Genomic DNA, 15,827 nt, shown 5'->3' on the forward strand with positions numbered 1-15,827 from the left:
GTTTGAGGCAAGCTGACTGTCAGTGGATGGCAAGGCTTGTTCCATGCTTCAGGGGTTGGAGCTGGCTCAAGCCCAGGTGAGAGGTCCAGATAAAATGCACGAAACCTCAGTAGTGATTGTTAGAGCTCAGAAGGGAATAAAAACTGAGGGAGAAAGTGTGGCGAGTTTGAGAGTTGGCCATGTCTGAGTTGGAAGGGCCTTTGGAAGGGCCTAGATGAGTCTGCATCCTCCTCCAGCACCACCTTGCCTCCCTGCCTGTACTTGCTGCATGACTGCTTGGTTTCCTTTTCAACATCTCTGCTGATGAGAACTTGCTACCTCCTGGTTTGGAGTAGGGGGGAGAGTTCAGCATCTTTAAGTGCTAAGAAAACTCTTCCCTAAATTGAGCCTAAATTCTTCTCTTTGGCCTCACCTATTTTCTAGTACCACCTCTCAGGGCTACTGACACTGAGCCTAATTCTGCCAAATGACAGACCCTCTGATGTTTAAAGACTTGTCATATTCTTCCTGAGTTTTTTCTTCTTCAGAACCAAAAGGAACCTGTTCCTCTTATAGTTTTGAATTGTCCTGCTCCTCCTCCTTTGTGCAGCCCCAGAAGGATCCCTGTGTTCAGGTAGGACTATCGAGCACAGTGGGCTGTCCTCGCCTGTGCTATATATAGGTCCTTCTCAGGCCAGGTCACAGCTGTGTGTGGCAGACTGTGGATCCACACAGTTAATGGAGTTGCAACCAGTATTAAAAAAGAAAAAAGTGTTAGTACATCTAGTGAGGGGCAGTGCTGTTTTGCAAAACTTTATATATATATGTGTATGTATGAGAGTGTATATATATATGTGTATATGTAAAAGTATATAAGAGCATGGTTTAAGTTGTATTTCATACTGGAGATTATGATTAAAAATGTTTGAAAAAGACCTATTGTGATCCATAGGGTTTTCACTGGCTGATTTTTGAAGTAGCTTGCCAGACCTTCCTTCCTAGTCTCAAAGCTCTACTGAAACCTGTTTAGCATCATAGCGACACACAAGCTTCCATTGACTGTGACAGTTGTGGCTACGCGTGAGATCCATTGGCTGGGAATTGAACCCAGGTCTCCCTCATAGAAGGCAAGAAAGTCTGCCCCCAAACCACTAATGTCTCCAATTGGAGTCTTTCACCCCTCCTGATTCCAAAGACATTTCTGTGTACACTGCTGCCAGTTTTTGTACCTCTCCCATCTGTAATTTGCACAGATGTGGTTTGAAACCTAAGCATAGGACCCTGTTTAGCCTGTTAGATTTTATTTTCCTCAGATAATTGACCTTTTGTCACCTGGTCCTATCACTCAGCATAGCTTTATTCCTCCTATTTTGTTATCTGCCTACTTGATAAGTGTGTCTGTCTTCTGTGTCATTGTTGATGAATGCCAAGACAGTTCTGACTACTAATAAAGCCCTCTTCCCAGTTGATGTACCACTTAGTACCCTTTGGTCATCAAGCCGGTGGTGAGCAGCCTTCTAGCCTCTAGCTCCCAGTAGCCCTCAGAGGGATCAGGGAAGACCTTCTGAAACTCACGCATCTACAGCCTGAGTTGCAAACTCAGATCCCTACAGAGGTTTGGCAGTTAACACAGATGAAAGAGGTGATAATCAATTCAGACCATTAATAAATAATCCCTGACCCCTGACCTTGGTTTCAAGAAGGCTGTGTGGAGTGGTGAAGCTGTGGTGAGCAGGATCAGCTATATTCTGGGTGAGTGGCAGCCACTGCTAAGTTCTAAATATATTTGCCAAGTGGAAGTGTGGATCTTCAAGAAAATCTTGGATTCGTGTAATATCTCTTGTTATTTTAATGTTAGCGAAACAAAACCCCTAATATTGTGTTGTTGTTTTTACTGTGACTCATGGCGACTTTATGTACAACAGAACAAAATGCTGCTTGTCCTGTGTCATCCTTACAGTCTCCAGCATGTTCAGCTCCCATCATTATAGCTACTGTGCCAACCCATCTCATCAAGGGTCTCCCTTGCCCTCACTTTACCCTCGACTTTACCAAACAGTGATGTCCTCTTCTAGTCATTGAGTCCTCCTGATTAGCTGTCCAAAGCAAAGGAGTTGAACATTATTCTGTTGTGAGCCATAAGGTTCTCATTGGCTAATTTGCAGAAGTAGATCACAGGGCCTTTCTTCCTAGTCTGTCTTAGTCTGGAAGCTCTGCTAAAATCTGTCCACCATGAGTCATCCTGCTAATATTTGCAGTACTGGTGGCATAGCTTGTGGCATCATAGCAACACACAAACCACTACTGTATGATAAACTGACGGGTGGTAGAAACCAGTTACCATCAATTTGATTGCGACTCATGGTGACCCCATGTGTGTCAAAGTAGAATTGTGCCCCATGGGAGTTGTAATGGCTGATTTTTCAGAAGTACATCACCAGGACTTTCTTCCAGACATCTTTGGGTGGGCTCAAACTACCACCCTTTCAGCTAGCAGCTGAGCAGCTTAACCATTTGCACCACCCAGGAACTGAACATGCATATGAGGCTATATAAAGTACCATGACTTGGGCCAGGTGAACCTTAGTCTTCAAAGTGACATCTTTGCTCTTTAACACTTTAAAAAGATCTTTGAAACACATTGGGCCAGTGCAATATGTCTTTGATTTCTTGACTGCTGCTTCCTTGGGCCTTGACTGTGCATCCAAGTAAAATGAAATCATTGGCAACTTCAGTCTTTTCTCCATTTATCATGATGTTGCTTATTGGTCCAGTTGTGAGGATTTTTGTTTTCTTTATATTGAAGGTTATAGTCTCTGATCTTCATCTGTGAGTGCTTCAAGTCTTCTTTAGTAAAGTGTGGTAAAAGATACAACACTGATACGCACCTTTCCTAATTTTAAACTATGCAGTATCTCCTTGTTCTGTTAGAACAACTATTTGCTTCTTGGTCTATGTACAGACTACACATGAGCACAATTAAGTGTTCTTCAAACACTTAATGTATTTGAGTTGTGGTGTTGGCAAAGAATATTGAATGTACTGCTAGAAGAATGAACAAATCTGTTTCAGTCACATATAGCCAGAATGTTCCTTAGAAGTGAGAATGGCTACACTTTGTCTCTTGTACTTTGATGATGATGGCAGGAGGGACCAGTGCTGGGAGAAGTATATCATGCTTGGTAATGTAGAGGGTCAGTGAAAAAGGGGACGATCCTGAATGAGATGGACTGACATAATGCCTGCAATGATGGGCTCAAGCATGATAGTGATTGTGAGGATGGCATAGGACTGACAGTATTTAGTTCTGTTTTGCATAGAGTTTCTATGAGTCAGAACCAAGTTAAAGGCACCTAACAACAACAGCAGAGACTGAACATTGAGGCAAAACAAAACAGATCTGTGGTGAATTTGGCTTGCATGGTACTGCCAGTTTGTGACCTGTCAGCCACAGTGTCTCCCATCTGCTGATCCAATAACCACATGACACAAAGCAGTAAGATTAGTTGGGCATTGATGGTTTTCCTATGAACCTGACTCCTTGCGGTTCCTTTGGTTACTTATTCAGGAACCTTAACGGGTCTATTCTCAAACTCAGTAGAGTAAAAGTTGGAAATGACACTTACCCTTTTCTTGCTTGCTGGTATCTTTTCCAGATGGCAAGTTTTCTCCAAGATCACCAGCAAGGTTGAGAAATGCATCAGTGAGATTCCTTGACCTGGAAACTAGAGTTCATTTGGAGTTTCTTAAAATCTTCCCACCTAGCCTGGCTTCACTCCTTTCATAGCTATATCCAGTCTTCCCTTTCTCCTCTTTTTAGTTTGAAGAGTATTTTCCTTCCCAAGGAATTGAGGCACAAGAGCAGGCCTAGCTCATCTCTGATCTTATTTATATACCAAAAATAATTTTTAAATCCCTTTTAGTTGTGTTGGCCATTTTGGGAAAGCCTTAGCTCATGCAGTATTTATCTTCTTGACACTGGTTGTGTAAATCCATGCTGCCCTCTCATAGTTCTTCTTGATTATGCATGTACCTCCTGTCTCTTATACATGAGCATGTACACTTTGACCACCTCAGGTTTTGTAGCTGTTGCAGCCACAGTGATTTAGGTTTCTAAGAAGGAAAGCATGACTCAAAATGGGAAGAAACAGCTGAAAACATTCATTAATAAAAGAATGTGGAATGTACAAAGTATGAATCTAGGAAAATTGGAAGTAGTAAAAAATGAAGTGGGAACATAAAGATCGATATCCTAGGCATTAGTGAGCTGAAATGGACTGGTTTTGGCCATTTTGAATCAGACAATCATATGTGGTCTATTATGCCAGGAATGACAAACTGAGGAGGAATGGTGTCTCATTGATTGTCAAAAAGAACATCTCAAGATCTATCCTGAAGTACAATGGTGTCAGTAATAGGATAATATCCATACATCTACAAGAAAGACCAGTACATGCTACCAGTATTCAAATTTATGCACCAACTACCAAAGCCAAAGGTGAAGAAATTGAAGATATTTACCAACTTCAGTAGCCTGAAATTGACCAAACATGCAATCAAGATGTATTGATTACTGCTGGTGATTGGAATGTGAAAGTTAGAAACCAGGAAGAAGTATTGGTAGTTGAAAATATGACTTTGGTCATAGAAATGATGCTGGAAAGCACGTAATTTGCAAGACCAATGACTTATTAATTGCAAATACCTTTTTTTAAAAAAAATTGTGATTTGATTGAAAGTTTACAGAGCAAATTCACTTTCCATATAGCAGTTCACACACATGTTGTCTCATGACATTGACTACAATTTATCACAATGCAACAGCTCCCCTCCCACTTCCTCCCCATAGTTACCTCTCCCCTGTGTCCATCCCTCCATGCACTCTTGCCCCCTGAACTGTCTCCCTATGTGTAAACAGCCCTTCTTTTTCCCATGATTGTTCTCTCCGAGGAGTGTATCTACCTCAGGTACATGTTCAGCTCTTATGCCTGTCTTTTGTTTGTTTGAAAGCCATAGGTAATGTAGGTGTGGGTTCAATTCCAGACCTGAAGGGCAGCTAGGGGTCATAGTCTCAGTGGTTCCACCAGGCTCTATTAGACCAGCAAATTGGTCCTCCTTTTTTGTTTTTTTTCTCCAAATGATTTTGAGTTTTGTTCCACATTGTTCTCCCTCTCTATCCAGGATCTCATACATAGATCCCCCTCTGAGTAGCTGACAGTGGTAGCCAGGCACCATCTAGTTCTTCTGGTCTTATATTCATATAGGCTGAGGATTGCAAATACCTTTTTTCAGCAATATAACTGGGACTGTACACATGGACCTCACCAGCTGGAATACACAGAAATCAAACAGACTACATCTGTGGAAAGAGACGATGAAGAAGCTCAATATCATCAGTCAAAACAGGGTCAGAAGCTGACTGTGGAACACACAATTGTTCATATGCAAGTTCAAATTGAAGCTGAAGAAAATTAAAACAAGTCCACAAGAGACAAACTATGACCTTGAGTAGATCCCAAGTGAATTTAGAGACCATCTGAAGAATAGATTTGATGCATTGAACTCCAGTAAAGGTAGACCAGATGAGTTGTGGGATGACATCAAGAATATCATACATGAAGAAAGTAAAAGGTCATTAAAAAGACAGGAAAGGAAGAAAAGGCCAAAATGGATGTCAGAAAGCACTCTGAAACTTGATCTTGAACGGGGGGGTAACTAAAGCAAAAGGAGGAAATGTTGAAAAAGGTGAGGAGAAGATTTCAAAAGGCATCTTGAAAAGACACAGTAAAGTATTATGATGAAATGTGCAAAGACCTGGGGTTAGAAAACCAAAAAGAACATGCTCAGCATTTTTCGAGGGGAAGGAAAATTTAAGCCTCGAATTGCAATATTGAAGGATTCTATTGAACAATGCAGGAAGCAACAAAAGAAGATGGAAGGAATACAGAGAGTCACTGTACAAAGAAGAATTGGTCAATGTTCAATCATTTCAAGAGGTAGTATATGATCATATGGTATAGCATATATGACCATGAGACCAGAAGAACTAGCTGGTGCCTGGTGACCACTGTCAACCACTTGGAAAGGGATTAGTGCAAGAGATCCTGGATAGGGTGGGACAATGTGTAATAAAACTCAGAATCACAAAAAGAGACCAGGTTCACTGGTCTGATAGAGCCTGGTCACACCCCTGAGATGGTGGCCCTTAGTTTTCCTTCAGGTCTGGAATTGAACATATTCCTGTGGCTTCCAGCCAAACAGTATATAGGGTGAACATTTGTATCAGGTAATACACTCCTTAAAGCGATCTATTGTGGGAGAACAGAAGGGCAGTGTTTGAATAGGGAGATAGCTGGGGGGGGGGGCGGTAGGAATGCATAGGAAAGAAGGACACAGGGAAGAGGTAACTATGGAAAGGAAGTGGGAAGAAAACTGTTACATTGTGGGAAATTGGCAGTCAATATCATGAAATAAAATGTGTATGAACTGCTGTATGGAAAATGAATTTCCTCTGTAAAATTTCACCCAAATCACAGTGAAAATTAAAGAAAAGAACAGAATCAGTGGTATTGAAGGAAGAAGTCCAAGGTGCACTGAAGGAATTGGTGAAAAACAAAGCCCCAGGAATTGACAGAATACCCATTAAGATGTTTCAACAAATGGATGTAGCTCTGGAGGTGCTTATTCATCTATGCCAGGAAATTAGGAAAACAGCTACCTGGCCAAACGACTAGAAGAGATCCGTATTTGTGACCTTTCCAAAGAAAGGTGATCAACAGAATGCAGAAAGTATTAAACAATATCATTGATTTCACATGCAGGTTTTGCTGAAGATTTTTAAAAAATGGTTACAGCAGTGTATTGACAGGGAACTTCCAGAAATGTAAGCTGGATTCAGAAGAGGTTATGGAACAAGGGCTATCATTGCTGATGTCTGATGGAACTTAGCTGAAAGCGGAGAATACTGGAAAGATATTTACCTGTGTTTTATTGATTGCACAAAGAGATTTGACTATGTGGATCGTAACATATTATGGAAACATTGAGAAGAATGTGAATTTCAGAACGCTTGTGCTTATAAGGAACCTGTAGATAGACCAAGAGGCTGTCTTTTGAACAGAGCAAGAAAATACTGTATAGTTTAAAATCAGGAAGCGTGTCAGGGTTGTATCCTTCACCATATTTGTTCAGTCTGTATACTGAGGAAATAATCCAAGAAGCTGGTCAGTATGAAGAGGAAGCGGCATCAGGATTAGAGGAGGGCTCGTTAACAGCCTGTGATACACAGATGATACAACCTTGCTTGCTGAAAGTGAAGAGGATTTGATACTTACTGATGAAGATAGAAGACTACAGTCTTCAGTATGGATTATACCTCAATATAAAGAAAACAAAAATCCTCACAACTGGACAAGTAAGCAACATCATGATAAATGGTGAAAAGATTGGAGTTATCAGGGATTTCATTTTACTTGGATCCACAATCAGCACCCATGAAAGCAGCAGTCAAGAATCAGATGTTGTATTGCATAGGCAAATCTGCTGCAAAAGACCTCTTTAAAGATGTCACTTTGAAGACTGAGGTGCCCCTGACCCAAGCTATGGGTTTTTCCATCACCTCATGTGCATGTGAAAGCTGCACAATGAATAAGAAAGACCAGGGTTAAATTGATGCTTTTGAATTGTGATGTTGGTGAAGAACACTGAAAATACCATGGACTGCTAGTGGAACAAATCTCTTCTGGAAGAGGTGCCCATCTGGAATTTTTCTTGGAAGAGAGGATGGCCAGACTTCGTCTCACCTACTTGGGTCATGTGGTCAGAGAAATCAGTCCTGGAAAAGGTTGAGGTCTTTCACTCAACTAAGAGTGTTATTACTGTTTCAGCTATGGGCAGGAGGCACAGAAGTCATTAAAATTTGGACGTTGCCTTGAAAGAATTGCTGTCTGGTAGGAGCAGCAGATGCTTGGACAAATAATAATAGTGCCATGGCATGTAATAAATGCTAATAGAGGCAGGTACAAGGTGCCATGGGAAGCAAGGGGAAGGAGCCACAGGTAATTCTGCCAAGCAGGTTGGACAGGAGATTCAATTTAACTCAGCTTGAAGGATAAGCCAGAGTGGCCTAAGAATCTGGGAATGGCATTCCAGGTGATGAGAACTGCATGTGCAAAACAGCTGAGTGACATCAGAGAACATGGCCTGTTGGGAAAGTCTAAGGTTCTTTTGTGGCCAGAACAGAAGCAGTAATGAGGATGAGGCAGGAATGTCAGGCTGGGGCCTTTGCTTTCCTTCTGTGGCTGATCCCAAACCCAGTTTCCCACCATCACTGTGGAGCCCATCATGGCTGTGTTTGATGGTCTTGGGACTAGTACCACTTTAGCCAGCTATTTTAAACATTTTTATAGAATTTCAAAGTTACAGAAAAGTTGCAAGAATAGTACAGGGACTCCCATATACCCACAAAGTTTACATTTGTCCCTCTCTTTGTCATTGTGTATGTATTTTTATATATATGTATAATTTTTTTCTAGGAGCTCTGGTAGCATAGTGCCTAAGGCACTTGACTGCTAACCAGAAGGCTGGCAGAGCAAACCCACCAGCCACTTCTCAGAAGGAAGGTGGGGCAATCTACTTCCATAGTGATACTGCCTCGGAAACCCAAGGAGGGGTCACTATGAGTCGGGTCCAACTCCATGGCACATAACAACAACAACATAATTTTTTCTGAACCGTTTGAGATTAAGTTTGAGATACTGTGTGTTTTTACCCCTAAATAGTTCAATTTTTATTTCCCAAGAGCAAGGATAGGAGCTCTGGTAGCATAGTGCCTAAGGCACTTGACTGCTAACCAGAAGGCTGGCGGTTCAAACCCACCAGCCACTCCTCAGAAGGAAAGTTGGACAATCTAATTCTGTAGTGATACCACCTCAGAAACCCAAGGAGGGGTCGCTATGAGTTGGGGCCTACTTGACAGCACATAACAACAACAACAAGGATGTTATCTTACATAACCATAGGACAGTGTTCAAAATGAAGAAGATTAAGATTGACACAATATTCTCTTTTTCTTTTTACTGTTATTTCAGTAAAAATTTACAGAGCAAATTCACTTTCCATATAGCAGTTCACATACACTTTGTCTCATGACATTGACCACAATTCACCACAATGCAACAGCTCCCCTCCCACTCCCTCCAACAGTCACCTCCTCCCTGTGTCCATTCCTTTATGCACCCCACCCCCTGAGTTGTCCCCCTGTGCACAAACAGCCCCCTCTCTCCCATGATCATTCTCTCCAAGGAGTGTATTTACCTCAGGTAAATGTCCAACCCCTATGCCCGTCTTTTGCTTGGCTGGAAGCCATAGGTGTGGGTTCAATTTCAGACCTGAATGGCAGCTAGGGGCCATAGTCTCAGTGGTTCCACCAGGCTCTATCAGACCAGCAAACCTGGTCCCTCTTTTTTCCCCAAAATGATTTTGAGTTTTGTTCTAGATTGTTCTCCCTCTCTATCCAGGATCTCCTACATAGATCCCCCTCTGAGTGGTTGACAGTGGCCAGGCACCATCTAGTTCTTCTGATCTCATAGTTGTATAGGCTGCGGATCACATGGTGTACCAGTCGCTAGGACTAATTCTTTCCATGAATCTTTGGTTTTCCTCATTCTTCTTTGCTCTGGACAAGGAGAGACCCATCGTTGCATCTAGATGGCTGCCTGCAAGCCTCCAAGATCCCAGTTGCCACTAGCCAAAGTAGCAGGTGAAACTGACACAATATTCTTATCCACTATCCATATTCAATTTTCAACAATTTCTCAATAATGTACTATTTTTTCCCCTTTCTAAGATCTAATCTGTGATCATGCACTTAGCTATCCTGTTACTTTTGTCTCCTGCTATCTGGAAGAGGCTTCATTTGTCTTTCTTGACTCTGAAATTTGTGGAGAGAATAAACTAGGTTCTTTTTAGAATGCCCTTCAATTTAGGTTTATCTGATAGTTCCTCATGATCAGATTCAGGTTTTACATTTTGGCAGGAATTCTATGAGTGACATTTGTCCTTCTCAGTGTCATATCAAGAGGCCCATGATGTTGGTTTGTCGTGATGTTGGTGATGATGATAGCTTGAATTATTTGGTTAAGGAAATGTTCGCCAGATTTCTCCACTATAAACTTCCTCTTGTAATCAAGTAATTTTGTGAGGAGATACTTTGAGACCTTGTGTATATATCCTGTACCTGTCATCCCTAGTTTTAGCTTTCAATGATAACTAAATCCATCATTCCTTCAGTTTTTGTTGTTGTTGCCATTCTACTGTAAGGAAAGGCTGTCCCTTTCTGATGGATTTATTTTACTAACTGAATTCCACATCTTAGTATTCGTTCTTAACTTGCTGGGCTGGGCCCTCCTGGACCCCTTCCTCTTGTTCCCTCCTTTCCTCACCCTTTTTGTGCTTTTATGAACATCATGTTTATCATGGTGGTTCATAGGCTTGGGGAGAGCTCTGAATCTTTTTCCATGCGGCAGCCCACTTGTCATTGGCGTGATGGACTCAGCATGGGGCTAAATGTGTGCTGTGTCAACTCAGCAGTTTCTATCATCCTGGGCCTGAGAGTGGGAATGTTGTCTTGTTGCCAGGTCTCTGAGCTCAGCTTGGGCTGAAGTAAGGACAGTAGTGGGGAGAGAAAAGAACTGTGGGTTCCTTCCATGAACAAGCTATGGCAGACCCCTGGTCCAGACTGAATCTGTTCATCACAGCTACCCCTATGCATAGGACAGTGACATATCACATTGTTACATGGTTAGCTTGATTAGCTTTCTTTCCCTCCTGACAATAAACATGGTCCTAGTGCCAGCCTCGTCTTTGTGTTTCTTTAACAAACTGCTTGGTTTCAGGGGCCTCATCAGTGTAATTGATCTGAGGTTCTAAAAGGGTCAGAGCAACATTCAGAATTCAACATTAGGGTCTCTTAAAGATCTTCCCATTTCTACTGGTGAAACAAGGAAACATGGAAAGATGAACTGAAGTTTAAGAAGTTGTAGTAGAGATTGAAAGAGATTTTGCAAGAAAAGTGAGATTCAGATGTGCATTTTGAATGGCGTTGAACAGGGCAATCAATACTTTTCAAATATCATGGCTCATCTTTTTCTTCTTTTTGTCCCCCTCTCTCTTTCCAGACAGGCTCAGAGCTCAGCCCAGTTGATGGAACCGTTCCAGGTCAGATGGACTCAGGGCCAGTATACCATGGGGACTCACGGCAGCTAAGCGCCTCAGGGGCGCCGGTCAATGGTGCTAGAGAGCCTGCTGGGCCCAGTCTGCTGGGGGCTGGGGGTCCCTGGCGGGTAGATCAGAAGTCCGACTGGGACGCTGCCCCAGGCCCAGCTCATACTGCTCGCCTGGAAGATGCTCACGATCTGGTGGCCTTTTCGGCTGTGGCCGAAGCTGTGTCCTCTTATGGGGCCCTTAGCACTCGGCTCTATGAAACCTTCAACCGTGAGATGAGTCGGGAGGCTGGAAACAACAGCAGGGGTCCCCGGTCAGGCCCTGATGGTTGTTCTGCTGGCAGTGAAGATCTTGACACACTGCAGACGGCCCTAGCCCTTGCGCGGCATGGCATGAAACCACCCAACTGCAACTGCGATGGCCCAGAATGCCCTGACTACCTCGAGTGGCTGGAGGGGAAGATCAAGTCTGTGGTTGTGGAGGGAGGGGAGGAGCGGCCCAGACTCCCAGGAACGCTGCCTCCTGGTGAAGCTGGCCTCCCAGCACCAAACACCCGGCCACTCCTCAGTGCCGAGGTCTCCCAGATACCTCCCCCAGAGGGCCTGCCCTTGTCTCAGAGTGCCCTAAACATCGCTAAGGAGAAGAACATCAGCCTACAAACCGCCATCGCTATTGAGGCCCTCACACAGCTCTCTTCTGCCCTCCCTCAGCCTTCTCACTCCACCTCCCAGGCTTCTTGCCCCCTGCCTGAGGCCTTGTCCCCTCCTGCCCCTTTCAGATCTCCCCAGTCCTACCTCCGGACCCCCTCTTGGCCTGTGGTCCCTCCTGAAGAGCACCCATCCTTTGCACCTGATAGCGCTGCCTTCCCTCCAGCAACTCCTAGAACTGAGTTTCCTGAAGCCTGGGGCACTGACACCCCACCAGCAACTCCCCGGAGCCCCTGGCCCATGCCGCGCCCAAGCCCGGACCCCATGGCTGAACTGGAGCAGTTGTTGGGCAGCGCCAGCGATTACATCCAATCAGTATTCAAGCGGCCTGAAGCCCTCCCCACCAAGCCCAAGATCAAGATTGAGGTCCCCACTTCCTCCCCAGCCCCATCCCTGTCTCCCATCCTCCAGAGGGAGGCTCCTCCACCATCCTCAGAGCCTGATACCCACCAGAAGGCGCAGGCCGCCCTGCAGCAGCACCTCCACCATAAGCGCAGCCTCTTTCTGGAACAGGCCCATGATGCCACCTTCCCTCCTCCCACGGAGCCTCCTACTCCTGGCTGGTGGGCCCCACCAAGCTCACCGGCCCCACGGCCTCCAGACAAACCACCCAAAGAGAAGAAGAAGAAGCCCCTGGCACCCTCTGGAGGTCCCATGGGAACCGAGAAAGCTGCCCCTGGGATCAAGTCCACTCTCCGAAAGCCCATTCAGATCAAAAAGTCCAAGCTACGGGACACACAGCCCCTCTTCCTGCCCCTCCGGCAGATCATCCTGGAAGGGCTGAGGTCCCCAGCCCCCGAGGAAGTGCAGGCACATCCACCTGCCCCCCTCCCCACCTCACAGGGCCCTGCTGTCCCCCTGCCCCCAGAACCTTCTCTTGCGCTATTTGCACCAAGTCCCTCTGGGGACAGCCTGCTGCCCCCTACTCAGGAAACGAGGTCCCCCAGCCCCATGGCCACCCTGCAGGTGGGCCCCACAGGCCCTCTTCCCCCTGCTGATGATAAGCTAGAAGAGCTAATCCGGCAGTTTGAGGCTGAATTTGGGGACAGCTTTGGGCTTCCCGGCCCCCCATCTGTGCCCATTCAGGACCCCGAGAATCAGCCAACGTGTCTCCCAGCCCCCGAGAGCCCTTTTGCTACCCGTTCCCCCAAGCAAATCAAGATTGAGTCTTCAGGAGCTGTGACTGTTCTCTCAACCACCTGCTTCCATTCAGAGGAGGGAGGCCAGGAGGCCACACCTACCAAGGCTGAGAACCCACTCACACCCACCCTCAGCGGCTTTTTAGAGTCACCTCTTAAGTACCTGGACACACCCACCAAGAGTCTACTGGACACACCGGCCAAAAGAGCCCAAGCCGAATTCCCCACCTGTGACTGCGTAGGTAAGTCTGCCTGGGTGTCAGGGAACAGCCAAGGGCTGTGGCCCAGCCTGGTTTTTTCTGTCTTTCATTTGGCAAACATTTACTGTGTGCTAACCACCATGAGTTGATGCTTTTGAGTTGTGGTGCTGATGAAGAATACTGAAAGTACTATGGACTGCCAAAAGAACTAACAAATTTGTCTTAGAAGAAGTGTAGCCGGAATGTTCCTTGGAAGCGAGAATGCCAGACTCCATCTGACCTACTTTGGTCATGTTGTCAGAAGGGACCACTCTCTGGAGAGGGTTATCATGCTTGGTATAGTGGAGGGTCAATGGAAAAGGAGAAGGTCCTCAACAAGATGGATTGGCACGGTGACTACAATGATGCGCTTGGGTGTGACAGGGATTGTGAGGCCTGTGCAGGACCGGCAGTGTTTCTTTCTGTTGTACAAAGGCTTTCTGTGAGTCAGAGACGACTCGATGGCACCTAACAACAACAACAACATGTCAGGGCTTGGAGGCATAGAAATGAGCTCACAGGCTATGGAAAAGGCATTTAAGGAAACTGGTAATGGTACGGTGTGGTGTGTGCCATGTCAGTAGAGGTGGGCATAGTCCCAGCTTAAAGCTGGTAAGGAGAAGTGCAGGCAGGGGACTGTTGGTATTAGAGAAACCCAGCAGTGTGTTGGCAGCTGTTGCCTTGGCAGATGGGGGATGGGAGGAATGGACAGTGGGCAAGAGGTCAAGCAAGCAGAGATTGCCATTGTCACCAACCATTTATCATCCCAATTTATGTGTTGGAAAGCTCCTTCTAAACAGACTAGAACCAACACTAACTTGTGTTAACAAGTGTTAAATCAAGGGAAGGTGTTTAGGTGAAAACAGCAGAAACAAGTGGTGTATAAATGATTATCTCACTTAGCTTGAAAAAAAAATTAGAAAAAACAGTAGAAGGAAATACATCCTGATATAATTAAGGTTGGTTGTCTTTATGGTCATATTATGGGTGATTTTCTCTCATGTGTTTTCTAAATTTTTTATAATGAAATATGTATTTTTTTAATCAAGAAATATTTTTATATATTAGTAGTAGCATAGAAGATGGATTGGTGGGTTGTGATAACCTTGTGGCAAGAGACAGGTTAGGAGGCTATTGAGAACAATAATAATAGTATTTAGAAGCACTCGGTCCGTTCTAGGCACTTTGCCAAGTACTTTACAGGCATTACCTTTGCCTAAGGCACTTGACTGCTCACCAGAAGGCTGGCGGTTCAAACCCACCAGCCACTCCTCGGAAGGCTGGTTGGGCAATCCTACTTCCGTAGTGATACTGCCTCGGAAACCCAAGGAGGGGTCGCTATGAGTCGGGGCCGACTCGGCGGCAAACAACAACTGTCTGTAACCCCATTTAATGATGAGGAAACTAAAGTTACATTTAAGTAACTTACCAAGGTCGCACATCTAAAGTCTGTGGTGGAAGTGAAATTTGAATCTAGGCAGGTGGACTCTTAACCATCGTGCCATGCCATGGTTGAGACTGTTTAGTTGAGAAATAAGTCCTAACAAAAGTAATGCTAAGAAGAAGGCCAAATCTCTCGAAGAGTATGAAGGGATGGACACTGGGAGGAGGTAACTATGGGGAGGAAGTGGGAGGGGAGCTGCTGCATTGTAAATTTTGGTCAATGACATGAGACAAAGTATATGTGAACTGCTGTATGAAAAGTGAATTTACTCTGTAAATCTTCACCCAAATCCTAATTAAAAAAAAAAAAAAAAGAAGGCGGCCAAAGAAGAAGAGATTAATTCAGAAACAATTTCTGGAGTTGCTGGGGTTTATGTCAGGGAAAACCATCCTGTTTTCCAGAAGTGCCAGGAGCCCCTAAGTCTGGACAGGTGCTTCCAATATCTTTGTGAATTTGGCTCAGGACAAAGTTTATGAATAAAGGCTACTCACACTGTAATTAATCTCAGATGAGAATGTCCCATATTCCAGAAACCCATCCACTTACCAGTGATAGGTGCAGATTTCAGGTCAATTTTCCAGTGGGAGTGGCTAGTGAAACACCATTAAGTTCTCATAATAACTGATTGATACTAAACTATGGGAATAACTATGTTATAAAAACATAAAAAAGGACTTATAGCATAGAAAGAGAAACGTAATATTCAAGTTCCTTAGTGATTTTTGCCAAATAAGCCAGTTTTAGTGTATGTGAGCATAACCAGGTAACTAAAATCCCACACACCAAGAGCATTATTTTACCCTTTCATAAAGACTGTGGTTTATGAAGATATGGATGGGATTCATATGGGCTTGTTCCCTGAATTTCGAAATAATAGAATTAGAAGTACCCCCTTGAAGCTTCACAGAAGAACATTTAAAAGATATGAAAGGAGATGCCTTACTCCAAAAGGTATATGGTTTGTACAGGTTTGTTGAGGCATTTGTTTGTTTATGTGTTCACCTGGGGAGACTCCATGAATTCGGGAGTCGAGTTGGCTGTAATTTTTATGGAAGCTGCTCATCAGGCATGGATCTTCTGTGGTGCGACTGGGTGG

At 44.4% G+C, this 15,827-nt stretch overlaps 1 protein-coding gene across 1 annotated transcript in view; it reads left to right on the forward strand.

The window, feature by feature from the left end:
- TET3 (tet methylcytosine dioxygenase 3) overlaps positions 1-15,827 on the forward strand; it is a 159,725-nt gene that overhangs the window by 60,701 nt on the left and 83,197 nt on the right. The window contains exon 3 of the mRNA XM_042782514.1: positions 11,157-13,290. Within this exon, the coding sequence (XP_042638448.1) occupies positions 11,157-13,290 (2,134 nt within the window). The remainder of the gene's footprint in view (positions 1-11,156; positions 13,291-15,827) is intronic.

This window comes from Orycteropus afer, unplaced genomic scaffold, assembly GCF_000298275.1.
Source record: "Orycteropus afer afer isolate SDZICR_OR568_19922 unplaced genomic scaffold, OryAfe1.0 scaffold00354, whole genome shotgun sequence".
In the NCBI taxonomy this organism is placed as follows: Eukaryota; Metazoa; Chordata; class Mammalia; order Tubulidentata; family Orycteropodidae; genus Orycteropus; species Orycteropus afer.